The sequence below is a fragment of the Somniosus microcephalus genome, unplaced genomic scaffold, assembly GCF_052327205.1.
Source record: "Somniosus microcephalus isolate GS21.2 unplaced genomic scaffold, FLI_Smic_1.0 unresolved_chr2, whole genome shotgun sequence".
Taxonomy (NCBI): domain Eukaryota; kingdom Metazoa; phylum Chordata; class Chondrichthyes; order Squaliformes; family Somniosidae; genus Somniosus; species Somniosus microcephalus.
This window is the reverse complement of record NW_028225180.1, coordinates 90,623,756-90,638,333: the sequence shown is the minus strand read 5'-3', so window position 1 is coordinate 90,638,333 and position 14,578 is coordinate 90,623,756. Positions and strand designations below refer to the sequence as shown.

The following is a 14,578-nucleotide window of genomic DNA, read 5'->3' as shown; positions in this document are numbered from 1 at the left end:
TTTAAACACAAAGCTGGGTGGGCGTGTGTGCTGTGAGGAGGATGCAGAGAAACTCCAGTATGATTTGGACAGGTTGGGTGATTGGGCAGATGCAATATAACGTGGATAAATGCGAGGTTATCCACTGTGGTGGCAAAAACAGGAAAGCAGATTATTATCTGAACGGCACTAGATTGGGAAAAGGGGAAGTGCAACGAGGCCTGGGTGTCCTTGTGCACCAGTCGCTGAAGGTAAGCATGCAGGTGCAGCCTGTCCAAATCATACTGGAGTTTCTCGGCATCCTCCTCACAGCACACACGCCCACCCAGCTTTGTGTCGTCAAAATGGTATGTTGGCCTTCATAGCGAGAGGGTTCGAGTACAGGAACAAGGATGTCTTGCTGCAGTTGTACAGGGCCTTGGTGGGACCACATATTGAGTATTGTGTGCAGTTTTGGTCGCCTTATCTGAGGAAGGATGTTCTTGCCATGGAGGGAGTGCAGCGAAGATTCACCAGACTGATACCTGGGATGGCAGGAATGACGTATGAGGAGAGATTGGGTCGATTGGGCTTATACTCGCTGGAGTTTAGAAGAATGAGAGGGGATCTCATTGAAACTTATAAAATTCTAACAGGACTAGACAGACTAGATGCAGGAAGGATGTTCCCGATGGCGGGGGAGTCCAGAACCAGGGGTCACAGTCTAAGGATAAGGGGTAAGCCATTTAGGACTGAGATGAGGAGGAATTTCTTCACCCAGAGAGTGGTGAACCTGTGGAATTCTCTACCACAGAAGGCAGTTGAGGCCAATTCATTAAATATATTCAAGAAGGAGTTAGATATATTTCTTAAGGCTAAAGGGATCAAGGGATATGGGGAGAAAGCAGGGGCCGAGTACTGAATTTGGATGATCAGCCATGATCTCATTGAATGGCGGAGCAGGCTCGAGGGGCCGAATGGCCTACTCCTGCTCCTATCCTCTATGTTTCTATGAGACTTTTATTAAGGGGGAGCCATTACTTCTCAGTAGGTTTCGAGTTTGCCGACAGTGAATCAAGCGGACAATTTGCTGCAAGCTCCAGGTGGATAAGATACGACTTAGAACAACGAGAACACCGTGCCTCACCTGAGCTGGCATGGCAACCGATCTGAACTCCTCGATATTGTAATGATCTGTTAAAGCCTGACTCAGATCCTCAATCCTCTCGATTAGAACTGAAACGGTTTAATGAACAGCGGATTAGAACTTTTGTTATTTTCTCACCAGCCTCCCCCCCCCCCCGCCGTTAACCCTTTGCTGAGGCAGTGTCTCCCCACCTCCCCCCGACAAGCGGGCACTCCGTGCGCGAGCCTCGTCAACAAGCGTCGGCAGGCTATTCATCTGTGGGAAGCATCCAGTCCCGGCCCGACTTCCACACCCATGTGCTTTCCAGCGGCAGTCGGTGTGCAGCCATCAGGGGCAGGAGATCTGGCCGATTTCTCCCCTCGCTTTGGCCAAGGGTACCGAGGCCAAGCTTTCGTGCCCCGGCTGACAACAGCCAACTCCATACGGACCAGGAGTCAGACACGAGGCCTTCTGGCTCGTAGGAACAGGGAGGAGACAGTTTCCTAGGAAATAGATAGTTTCCTAGAAGTAAAGGGAATTAGGGGTTATGGGGAGCGGGCAGGAAATTGGACATGAGTCTAGGTTCGGAATGATCGTGGCCCTGTGGGTAGTGGAGTGGGCCCAGGGGCCGTGTTGCCTGGTTCTGCTCCTAATGTGTTCTAATTCTGTGTTAGATTTCAGGAGATGGTTTTATTCCTGTTCCTGGCTGGGGTGGAGATCGCCTTTACAGAAGGTAAGTACTATAGAAAATATAGGGACAGAGTGATCTCCTGGACGAGTTTCGATCGCCTAGATGGGTCGGAGAGGAATTTCCCAGATTTTTTTCTCCCAAATTGGCCATTGGGTTTTTTATCTGGTTTTTCACCTCTCCCGGGAGATCACATGGGTTCGGGTGGATGGAGAGTGATAGAAGATTTGAGGTTAGGATCAGATCAGCCATGATCTTATTGAATGGCGGAGCAGGCTCGAGGGGCCGATTGGCCTACTCCTGCTCCTATTTCTTATGTTCTTATCTTATGAGGCCATTCAGCCCCTCGAGCCATTCAATGAGGTCCTGGCTGATCTGTATCCGAACTCCATCCACCCGCCTTGGCTCCAGATCCCTTCACACCCCTGCCCAACACAAATTTATCAATCTCAGATTTTAAATGGTTAAATCGAGCTGGTGTCGACTGCTTTTTGTGGGGGAGTGTTCCAGACTCCAACCACCCTTGGCGTGAAGAAGGGTTTCCTAACTTCTCTTCGGAATGGCCTGGCTCTGATTTTCAGGTGATGTCCCTCTCGTCCGTCAGCCTCAGCGCCATACCAGTCGCTTCCTTCACTCGCTGAGCTAGTCGAGGGAGCCGCAGCAGCACTCTGCTGACGCTGCCCTCTCCTCCCGCTGGGGGAAGGATCCGCTCGCCCAGCTGGCCGACATTCACGTGGGAGCCCAGGCAGCGAGCGGCTGCCAGCTACCACAGTTAGGCCCACTTTCCGGCAGGGGAGCACCTGATCGCAGTCAGGGGCAGCAGCCCAACGTAGGAGCAGGAGGAGGCCGTTCAGCCCCTCGAGCCTGTTCAGCCATTCGATTCGATCACGGCTGATCTGTATCTTAACTCCAGCTACCCGCCTTGGTTCCGTAACCCTCAATACCCTGACCCAACAAAAATCTATCCATCTCAGTTTTGACATTTCCAATTGACCCCCAGCCTCAACAGCTTTTTGGGGGAGAGAGTTCCAGATTTCCGCCACCCTTTGTGTGAAGAAGTGCTTCCTGACATCACCCCTGAACGGCCTGGCTCTAATTTGAAGGTTCTGCCCCCTTGTTCTGGACTCCCCCCACCAGAGGAAATAGTTTCTCTCTCTCGACCCGATCGAATCCTTTAATCATCTTAAACACCTCGATCAGATCACCCCTTAATCTTCTAAACTCCAGGGAATACAAGCCCAGTCTGTGCAACCTGTCCTCGTAATTTAACCCTTTCAGCCCCGGGTATCGTTCTGCTGCTCCCCCTCCAAGGCCAATACAGGAAACTTTGGTTTATCCGGAGGTTGTATGTCCGGAAACCTCGATCTAACGGCAGAAATCAGCAGCCGTTTTGTTAGGTTGTTTTTCTTCTCCTAGCATTTTTTAAAAGTCAGTCTCTGGAAAGCCTCTCCGAAGCTGTTGCTAAGCTACAGAGACGCTTCCAAGGTACGGGCCGACTGTTTACAAGCTGTTGCTAAGCAACAGTGTTTGTTGTCAGATACGGAGATGAAAACCTCCGTATGCTTCAACATTAGCGCTGGTCTGTCCGGAAGTTTTCATAGATCGGCATCACGCCGGTCCCGTATATCGCGAAGTTTCCTGTACATCCTTCCTGAGGTGCGGGGCCCAGAACTCCCCTCTGGTTGAGGGGAGCCGTGATTTCAGCAGCGTGGGTTATCCAAGGCCAACCCTTCCTGTCGATTCCTGTTCTGGTCACCACATTACAGGAAGGATGTGATTGCACTAGAGAGGTTACAGAGGAGATTTACAAGGATGTTGCCGGGAGTAGAGAATCTTAGCTCTGAGGAAAGACTGGATAGGCTGGGTCTGTTTTCCTTGGAACAGAGGAGGCTGAGGGGAGACCTTATTGAGGTGTATAAAATTATGAGGGGCATAGATAAAGTGGATAGAAAGGACCTATTTCCCTCAGCAGAGGAGTCAAAAACCAGGGGGCACAGATTTAAAGTAATTGGGGGAAGGTTTAGAGGGGAGTTGAGGGGAAATTTCTTCACCCAGAGGGTTGTGGGGGTCTGGAACTCACTGCCTGAAAGGGTGGTCGAGGCAGGAACCCTCACCACATTTAAGAAGTACTTGGATGTGCACTTGGGATGCTGTAACCTACAGGGCTACGGACCAAGAGCTGGGAAGTGGGATGAGGCTGGAGAGCTCTTTGTCGGCCAGCATGGACACGATGGGCCGAAATGGCCTCCTTCCGTGCTGTAACTTTCTATGATTCTCCTACAGCACTAAGGCCATCAATGGTACCCTGCCGCCCTGCTTGCCAAGATTTGTTTTTAACCAGGAGACACGAGCGGGACCTTTCACCGTCTCACCAAGGACCAGCCCACATTTCCTCAGCCACCTCAGAGCTGGGACGGTGCGGAGGGAGTCAGGGGAAACCCAATTAAATCAACCCGCAGCTGAACGGGGCATTACCTTCTCGGATGTCAAAGAGCTTCTGGAACATGTACTTAAACCTTTTGGTGATCGAGTCTTCGGGCGCAACTAGCAGCTGCACACTGGCACTCCCGCCCCCCATGCCACGCCAGGTGGCCCCTCGCACCGTGCCGAAGGAGACGACCACTTCACCGCGGTTAGCTCTGGAACTGTACTTGTGAGACGGGGTAGCACTGAGGAGAGCAAGAAGAAAAGTGACTCATTCCAGCACCAACCAGCCGCTGCCACGTGGGTTCATCAGGGGCGTGCATTCCAAACAACAACTTGCATTTATACAACACCTTTAACGTAGCAAGGCGTACCAAGGAGCAATTATCAAACTCAATTTGACACCGAGCCACACAAGGAGATATTACGACCAAAAGCTCGGCCAAAGAGGTCGGTTTTAAGGAGCATATTAAAGGAGGACAGAGGGGTGGAGAGGATTAGGAAGGGAATTCCAGAGCTCGGGGCCCAGGCGGCTGAAGGCACGGCCGCCAATGGTGGAGCGATGGAAATCGGGGGACGCGCAAGAGGCCAGAATTGGAGGAGCGCAGAGATCTCGGGGGGTTGTAGGGGCTGGAGGAGGTTACAGAGATAGGGAGGGGTGTAGGGCTGGAGGAGGTTACAGAGATCGGGAGGGTTGTAGGGGGCTGGAGGAGGTTACAGAGATCGGGAGGGTTGTAGGGGGCTGGAGGAGGTTACAGAGATAGGGAGGGTTGTAGGGCTGGAGGAGGTTACAGAGATAGGGAGGGTTGTAGGGGCTGGAGGAGGTTACAGAGATAGGGAGGGTTGTAGGGGCTGGAGGAGGTTACAGAGATAGGGAGCTGGAGGAGGTTACAGAGATAGGGAGGGTTGTAGGGGGCTGGAGGAGGTTACAGAGATAGGGAGGGTTGTAGGGGCTGGAGGAGGTTACAGGGATAGGGAGGGTTGTAGGGGCTGGAGGAGGATACAGAGATAGGGAGGGGTTGTAGGGGCTGGAGGAGGTTACAGAGATAGGGAGGGTTGTAGGGCTGGAGGAGGTTACAGAGATAGGGAGAGTTGTAGGGGCTGAAGGAGGTTACAGAGATAGGGAGGGTTGTAGGGCTGGAGGAGGTTACAGAGATAGGGAGGGGTGTAGGGCTGGAGGAGGTTACAGAGATAGGGAGGGTTGTAGGGGTCTGGAGGAGGTTACAGAGATAGGGAGGGTTGTAGGGCTGGAGGAGGTTACAGGGATAGGGAGGGTTGTAGGGGCTGGAGGAGGATACAGAGATAGGGAGGGGTGTAGGGGCTGGAGGAGGTTACAGAGATAGGGACGGGTGAAGCCATGGAGGGATTTGAACACATGGATGAGAATTTTAAAATCGCGGCGTTGCCGGACTGGCGACCAATGTAGGTCAGTGAGTGAGCACAGGGAGTGATGGGTGAAAGGGACTGGGTGCGAGTTAGGACACAGGGCAGCAGGGTTTTGGACGAGCTCAAGTTTATTGAGAGTGGGAGACGGGAGACCGGCCCGGAGAGTGTTTATTGAGAGTGGGAGACGGGAGACCGGCCCGGAGAGTGTTTATTGAGAGTGGGAGACGGGAGACCGGCCCGGAGAGTGTTTATTGAGAGTGGGAGACGGGAGACCGGCCCGGAGAGTGTTTATTGAGAGTGGGAGACGGGAGACCGGCCCGGAGAGTGTTTATTGAGAGTGGGAGACAGGAGACCGGCCCGGAGAGTGTTTATTGAGAGTGGGAGACGGGAGACGGGCCCGGAGAGTGTTTATTGAGAGTGGGAGACGGGAGACCGGCCCGGAGAGTGTTTATTGAGAGTGGGAGACGGGAGACCGGCCCGGAGAGTGTTTATTGAGAGTGGGAGACGGGAGACCGGCCCGGAGAGTGTTTATTGAGAGTGGGAGACGGGAGACCGGCCCGGAGAGTGTTTATTGAGAGTGGGAGACGGGAGACCGGCCCGGAGAGTGTTTATTGAGAGTGGGAGACAGGAGACCGGCCCGGAGAGTGTTTATTGAGAGTGGGAGACGGGAGACCGGCCCGGAGAGTGTTTATTGAGAGTGGGAGACGGGAGACCGGCCCGGAGAGTGTTTACTGAGAGTGGGAGACTGGAGACCGGCCCGGAGAGTGTTTATTGAGAGTGGGAGACGGGAGACCAGCCCGGAGAGTGTTTATTGAGAGTGGGAGACGGGAGACCGGCCCGGAGAGTGTTTACTGAGAGTGGGAGACGGGAGACCGGCCCGGAGAGTGTTTATTGAGAGTGGGAGACGGGAGACCGGCCCGGAGAGTGTTTATTGAGAGTGGGAGACGGGAGACCGGCCCGGAGAGTGTTTATTGAGAGTGGGAGATGGGAGACCGGCCCGGAGAGTGTTTATTGAGAGTGGGAGACGGGAGACCGGCCCGGAGAGTGTTTATTGAGGGTGGGAGACGGGAGACCGGCCCGGAGAGGTTGGAATGCGAACACGTCATGCGTTAGGGTGTCGGCCGTAGCTCAGTGGTTGCACTCTCACCAGAGTCAGAGGGTTCAAACCTCCTCCAGAGATCCGAGCCCCACAATCTGAGGGAGTGCTGCATTGTCTGCGGTGCCGTCTTTCAGATGAGACATTAAACCGAGGTGCACGTAAAAGATCCCACGGCCACTCTTTCGAAGAAGAGCAGGGGGAGTTCTCCCCGGTGTCCTGGGGCCAATATTTATTCAGCAACCACCATCACTGAAAACGGATGATCTGGTCATTATCACAACGCTGTTTGCGGGACCCACATTACTTCATCCAGAGATTGGACTGTCACTCTCAGGAGGGGCAGCAGGACACGGCGTCGGTGCCGAGCTGGCAGAAGGGGAGAAAATCAATCATTCTCACCTGATTAGTTCATAGAAGTAAAAAAAAGGGGAAAAGAATAAATGTTTGATTTTAGATTCCGTCTGAGACATGAAAGCCACCATATTAAATTCTACAGAGTTAAGAAAGCACAGCAAATGCGTAATAAAAACATTCATCGCTGGAAATACACAGCGGGTCACTTCACTCAGCGTCCGAGAAGGGAAAACACACGTCAACATTTCGGATAGAGACCTTTCATCAGTACTTAAAAGAGGGAAGGGAACCCCTTTATACAGCAGGGCAAAACTAAGAGTGGCAGCAGAGAACAGGTCAAGGCCAGGAGAGCAACTGCGAGCAGAGAGAGGCAGTCAGCGGGTTTAACAGCCTCTGTCTCTGTCTGATGCTGCTGTGTATTCCCAGCTCGCTCCACCGGTCATTCGAATTGCACGGTTACCTTGGAGAAAAGGAGGCTGGAGAGAAGAGTATGCGCGGGCTGCGGGTAATCGAGACCTTCTTCGACTGCGGGTTTTCCGGAGTGGTCAGCGCCCGCTTGTGTGAAGCCGCCTGCGGGAAGAGTAAAATCAATTGGAAGCACGCTCCCTGAACGGCCGTCCCACAGAGCAGAGCCATTTCATCCCCCCCACCCCCCGCAAAACAAACTAAGTGACACATTCCACCCACCCCCACTAGGGCAGTGTAATTATGCAGCAGCAACGAGTAAGTCACAACCGTTCATTTGCCAAATCTGCGATGAGAGGGGCATCGATCGGAGATGAATATTCCTTTGGGGGGTTGGGGAGGAGGGCGGGAACATAATGAGAAAAAAATCATCCCAGAGCATGCCACCCAGGCTGCTCTTGTGCGCCTCCTCATGGCCAGTTACGTGGTAGCGTTGGCAAAGGACTGGGAGCAGGATTCTTGCCCGAGTTTCCAGTGCACAAGTGGCGGCAAGCCCAAGGAGCAGGAAGGAGAAAGCCAGAGTTTAATTTTGACCCTCGAAAGGGATAGCGTCCTCGGCTGCGAGATACCTACCTTAGCTGGTGTGGCGTACGAATCCAGCAGGTTCTCCTCCTCCGTCTCCGCTTGGACACTGCCCACGGGTTAAGGGAAACGTTCCGGCTGCACTGCAACTGTTTGTTGCTGCGGCACACCCTCTTCCCGTGACCCTTTACAAAGAATTTACAGCACACACACACACACACACACACACGAGTGTCCGCCTCCCCCCCCCCGCCACTTTACACCCTCCCTTACTTCCTGCAGGAGCCGAGGGTCTTGCTTTATACATTGTCGCACTTATCAAGATTAATCAACCTCCGTGTGTTCAAATAACACCTAAGGATATACTTGCCTCAGAGGGAGTACAATGAAGGTTCACCAGACTGGTTCCTAGGATTGGGGGGGGGGGGGGGGCGGGGGATTGTCCTACGAGGAGAGATTGAGTAACTAGCCCTATATTCCCTGGAGTTTAGAAGAATGAGAGGTGATCTCATTGAAACGTATAAAATTCTTAAGGGGTTTGACAGGGTAGATGCAGGGAGGATGTTTCCCCCTGGCTAGAGTGTCGAGAACCAGGGGTCACAGTCTCAGGATTTAAGACAGAGATGAGGAGGAATTTCTTCACTCGGAGGGCGGTGAATCTTTGGAATTCTCTGCCCAGAGGGCTGTGGAGGCTCAGTCGTTGAGAATATTCAAGGCTGAGATTGATAGATTTTTGGACTCTAGAGGAATCGAGGGATATGGGGATCTGCAGGAAAGTGGAGTTGAGGTCAATGATCAGCCATGATCTTATTGAATGGCGGAGCGGGCTCGAGGGGCTGAGCGGGCTCGAGGGGCCGTGTGGCGGAGCGGGCTCGAGGGGCCGGCGTGGCGGAGCGGGCTCGAGGGGCCGGCGTGGCGGAGCGGGCTCGAGGGGCCGGCGTGGCGGAGCTGGCTCGAGGGGCCGGCGTGGCGGAGCGGGCTCGAGGGGCCGGCGTGGCGGAGCGGGCTCCAGGGGCCCGTGCGGCAGAGCGGGCTCGAGGGGCCCGTGCGGCGGAGCGGGCTCGAGGGGCCCGTGTGGCGGAGCGGGCTCGAGGGGCCCGTGTGGCTCCTATTTCTTAAGTTCTTCTACTCAAACTCCCGTATAATGGTTGCGCTGCTTCAAATCTGCTGCGTCAAATTATTTGTGGATAAATTATTGGGTAGCGCACTTGCCCTCCGGAGTCAGGTCATGGGTTCAAGCCCCACTCTGGGACTCGAGCACAGAATAGCCCGACGCTTCAGTGCTGAGGGAGTGCTGCAGAGGGAGTGCTGCAGAGTCAAAGGTGCGGCCTTTCGGATGGAATGTCTGTTCAGGTGGGCATAAAAGGTTCCGTGGCTTCGGTCAGAGCTCTCCTGGCGTCCGGATCAACATTTATCCCTCAGCTACCGCCACCGAACAGATTAACCGGTCATTTACCACGCTGCGGTTTGTGGGAACCGGCAGTCTGCAAATCGGCTGCCAGCATTTTAACAGAACGACTGCGAGCGATCTCCAGAAGTAATTGGCTGTGCGGCGCTTTGGGACATCCTGACGAAGTGGAAGGCGCGATATAAAATCCTCCAATTGTACAGGGCCCTGGTGAGACCACACCTGTAGAACTGTGTGCAGTTTTGGTCTCCTTACCTAAGGAAGGATATATTTGCCATAGAGGGAGTGCGACGCAGGTTCACCAGACTGGTTCCTGGGATGGCGGGACTGTCGTATGAGAGATTGCATAAGCTAGGCCTTGAATTTAGGAGCCATGGTGTGGAGATGCCGGAGTTGGACTGGGGTGGACAAATCTAAGAAGTCACACAACACCAGGTTACGGTCCAACAGCTTTATTTGAAATCACAAGCTTTCGGAGCGCTGCTCCTTCGTCAGGTGAAGTGGAGAGATGCATAAAGACACAGCATATATAGTCAGAGAATAATGCCAGATGATTACAGGTAATCTTTCTAACTGCCATTTATCACACCTCGGCAGAGAGATAATCACAGCAATTAATGGTGTGAATGGTGTCCAAACAGGTCAGTCAGGAAAACATTACATCAAAGAACAATGAGGTGGGGTCACAAGGGGTCAAATGCTCCAGATGCTGGGGTCTGTATAAAAACAAAAAACAGACAAAAAACATTTTCTTTGCTGGAAATCACAGCAGGTCCGGTCGCATCTGTGTAGAGAACAAGCCAACGACAACTCGAGTCTGGATGCAGACTCTGCGACAACGGATGAACAGACACCATGCAACAATCGCCAGGCAGGAGTGTTCCCTCCCAATCGGGGAACACTTCAGCAGTCAAGGACATTCAGCCTCCGATCTTCGGGTAAGCATTCTCCAAGGCGGCCTTCGAGACACACAACGCAAAATCGTAGAGCAGAAACTGATAGCCAAGTTCCGCACTCATGGCGGCCTCAACCGGGATCTTGGATTCATGTCATGCTACATGTAACCCCACCTGACGTAGGGTCATCCACTCGAGTCGTCGTTGGCTTGTTCTCTCTACACAGATGCGACCGGACCTGCTGTGATTTCCAGCAAAGAAAATGTTTTCTGTCTGTTTTTTGTTTTTCATACAGACCCCAGCATCTGCAACATTTTACCCCTTGTGACCCCACCTCATTGTTCTTTGATGTAATGTTTTCCTGACTGACCTGTTTGGACACCATTCACACCTTTGATTGCTGTGATTATCTCTCTGCCGAGGTGTGATAAATGGCAGTTAGAAAGATTACCTGTAATCATCTGACATTATTCTCTGACTATATATGCTGTGTCTATATGCATCTCTCCACTTCACCTGACGAAGGAGCAGCGCTCCGAAAGCTTGTGATTTCAAATAAAACTGTTGGACTATAACCTGGTGTTGTGTGACTTCTTACATTTGAATTTAGGAGAATGAGAGGGGATCTCATTGAAGCATACAAAATTATTACAGGGCTTGATAGGGTGGATGCTGGGAGAATGTTTCCCTTGGCTGGGGAGTCTAGAACCAGGGGTCACAGTCTCAGGATGAGGGGTCGGCCATTCAGGACTGAGATGAGAAGAAATTTCTTCACTCAGAGGGTGGTGAATCTTTGGAATTCTCTACCCCAGAGGGCTGTGGAGGTTCAGTCATTGGGTATATTCAAAACAGAAGTCGGTAGATTTCTGACTAGTAAGGGCATCAAGGGATATGGCGATAGGGCCGGTGAATGGAGTTGAGGCAGAAGATCAGCCACGATCTTATTGAATGGCGGAGCAGGCTCGAAGGGCCGACTCCTGCTCCTATTTCTTATGATCTTACAACCACAACGGACTCCTCCCTAAACCATCTCCCGAGAACACCACACACATTCCATATCCCGAGTGCCAATGAAAGGTCACCGAGCTGAAACGCTGACTCTGTTCCTCTCTCCGCAGACGCTGCCCCGACCGGCTGAGCGTTTCCACCATTCTCTGTTTTTATTTCAGATTTCCAGCATTCGCTGTATTTCGCGTTTGGCTAAAAGGATACAGCTCCTCAAGTGTGTTCTGGTCCTGGATAGGTGCCCGGTTAGTTCGCCTGGCCGTTGGCAGGCGAGTCTTATTGGCTCTTTTACTGAGGATCTGTCAAGAAAAACACATTTTTGGGGTAAGGAGGGGATGGGAAGAGAAGAACAGTCTGTTCGTTGTCTTAATGGACGCAATTCCAAGCAGAACTACAAAAAGCAACACTCCCAATTGTGCCGTCTCAGTGCTATTCGTTCTGGCGATGCTGATCTGCGACACCATAGGTTGGCAGTGTCCTATTACCTTAGGGAGGTGATTTATTCCACCAGCCCGACGGCATTTCGGTCCCCTTTATAATGCAGAAAAATATACCCGTACAGGGAGACAACCGCGCGAGTTTAAGCTCGCGGTCCCAGGTGGTTCAAACGTCATGGAGTGTAACTTCATCTCTACTTGGCGACGTCCCCCTCACCACAGCCGCTGAACAGTCAGCGGTCCTAAATCCACGCTACCGGGCCGCACAGGCATTCACACGCACCCGGCTCACCCACAAATAGAAAAGAAACCTCTCGAGCAACAGCCGACGTCCCTTTAGGGCCTGTTCTACACTCCTCCAGTCCCAGCGGGGTCTTTACATGACAGGGATTGCCGCTGAAGCTGGGGCTGACATTGGCAGTGCTGCTGAGATACGAGAGGCTCTACGCAGATATTATAGAATCAGACAGCACAGGAGGAGGCCATTCGGCCCATCGTGCCCATGCCGGCTCTTTGAAAGAGCTCTCCAATCAGTCCCACTGCCCCCTGCTCTCTCCCCGTAGCCCTGCACATTTCTCCCTCGTGTATTTATCCGATTTCCTTTACAATATTACTAATGGATCTGCTTCCGCCGCCCTTTCAGGCAGCGCATTCTCCCCACTCTCTGGGTAAAGAAGTTTCTCCTGAATTCCCGATTGGATTTATTAGTGACGATCTTATATTGACGGCCCCTAGTTCTGGTCTCCCCCACAAGTGGAAACATCTTCTCTACGTCTACCCTATCGTAACCCCGGCATAATTTTAAAGATCTCTATCAGGTCACCTCTCAGTCTTCTCTTTTCTAGAGAAAAAAGAGCCCCAGCCCATTCAGCATTTTCTGACTGTTAGAACCTCTCAGTTCTGTTAGCATGCAGGTACAGCAAGTAATTAGGAAAGCAAATGGAGTGTTGGCCTTTATTGTAAAGGGGATGGAGTATAAAAGTAGGGAAGTCCTGTTACAACTGTACAGGGTATTGGCGAGACCACACCTGGAGTACTGCGGACAGTTTTGGTCTCCTTATTTAAGGAGGGATATACTTGCATTGGAGGCAGTTCAGAGAAGGTTCACGAGGTTGATTCCAGAGTTGAGGGTGTTGACTTATGAAGAAAGGTTGAGCAGGTTGGGCCTATACTCATTGGAATTTAGAAGAGAGGGGATCTTACTGAAACATAGAAGATTCTGAAGGGGCTGGACAGGGTAGATGCTGAGAGGATGTTTCCCCTCGTGGGGGAATCTAGAACTGGGGGCATAGTTTCAGGATAAGGGGGCACCCATTTCAATTGGAAATGAGGAGGAATTCCTTCTCAGAGGGTGGTGAATCTTTGGAATTCTCTGCCCCACAGAGCTGTGGAGGCTGGGTCATCTATATATATAAATCGGTACTTCTGTCATTCTGTCTATCATCGCGTGTGCGTTGCGGGTATGCACTCGAAAGTTACAGGGCGTACCTACGCGCGCGTTACCTCCAAAGAAAGCTTACGCTTCCGAGACGGTTTTAAGCGTATTTACGTTTCGGCCGGGCTAAAATTGCACCCGCGGTATCCCAAAAACCTTCAACATTCCGCTCATTAGCATCTCATTATCCGCTCATTAGCGACAGAGTGACCTCGAGCTCGACCAATCGTACGCCGGGTTGCTGGCGTGTGCCGCCGGGCCAATCGGTGCGCGTGTGGCCGGGCTTTATCGTTCTGAACCGAGGTGAGTTGCCGCCATCTTGATTCCAAACTTTTCCTTTCTTTTTCCCGCTTTCTGCGTCTTAAAAAAAAACGTTGCTTTTAAAACACATATTGTTTTTTTTAAAAATGATTTAGAAAGTAATTAACTTATCTAATCTCATTAATTTTCCTACCTTTCCCTGTTTTTCCAGGTAGGCCTAGAAGCCTCGGCGTCTCCTCCGCACCCACGCCCGAGCTAGGCACCTCCCGTCCCCACTCGAAGGCTGGAGGGCCGAGCCTCAGCCCAGCGCCGCTAGGGTGCGCGCGCAGCAGGAGCTGAGACGTCTCTCTCTGCCGGGGCGAGCTGAGACATCTCTCTCTGCCGGGGCGAGCTGAGCGTCCAGCGTTACCCTGGCAACGGGCGCAATCGGCGGTCTTCACCTCGGGGGGAGGGGGGGGGGGGGGGGGGCGGCCGCGACCCTCGGGGGGGGGGGGGGCGGCCGCGCGCGCAGCAGGAGCAGCTGAGACGCGGCGTCTCTCTTTCTGGCTTGGTCAGCGTCACGGTTGCCCTGGCAACCGGGCCCGCCGGCCGAGAGAGACGCCGCGTCTCAGCTCCTGCTGCGCGCGCAATCGGCGGTCTTCACCTCCGGGGGGGGGGGGTCGCGACCCTCGGGCGCCCGCCGCCCTCCATCCCCCGCCCTCCCCGCCCTCCATCCCCCGCCCTCCCTTCCCCTCCCCCCCCTTCCCTCCCTTCCCCTGCCCTCCCTTCCCCTGCCCTCCCTCCCTCTCCCTTCCCCCCCCTCCCTCCCTCTCCCTTCCCCCCCTTCCCCTCCCCCCCCTCCCTCCCTTCCCCCCCCTGCCCTCCCTTCCCCCCTCCCTCCCTTCCCCTGCCCTCTCTTCCCCCCACCCCTCCCTCTCCCCCACCCCTCCCTCTCCCCCACCCCTCCCCTCCCTCTCTTCCCCCCAGTCGCTCTCTCTCTTCCCCCCAGTCGCTCTCTCTCTCTCTTCCAACAACAACATGCCCTCGAAAAAGCCTCGGCACCGCCGGGCACTTCAGCTAGTTGAATATATTTAAGGTGGAGATAGACAGATTTTTGAACGGTAAGGGAGTCGAG

The 14,578-nt window shown here is 53.3% G+C and overlaps 1 protein-coding gene across 2 annotated transcripts in view; it reads right to left on the bottom strand.

Annotated features, from left to right (window-relative positions):
• Positions 1–14,578, bottom strand: part of pola2 (polymerase (DNA directed), alpha 2) — a 73,402-nt gene that overhangs the window by 54,892 nt on the left and 3,932 nt on the right. For both annotated transcript variants that reach the window (XM_085976339.1, XM_085976340.1), the window contains exons 3-7: positions 11,539–11,630; positions 8,074–8,131; positions 7,496–7,605; positions 4,248–4,441; positions 1,106–1,194 (exon numbers count right to left, since the gene is read on the bottom strand). In XM_085976339.1, coding sequence (XP_085832465.1) covers positions 1,106–1,194; positions 4,248–4,441; positions 7,496–7,605; positions 8,074–8,131; positions 11,539–11,630 — 543 coding nt within the window. The remainder of the gene's footprint in view (positions 1–1,105; positions 1,195–4,247; positions 4,442–7,495; positions 7,606–8,073; positions 8,132–11,538; positions 11,631–14,578) is intronic.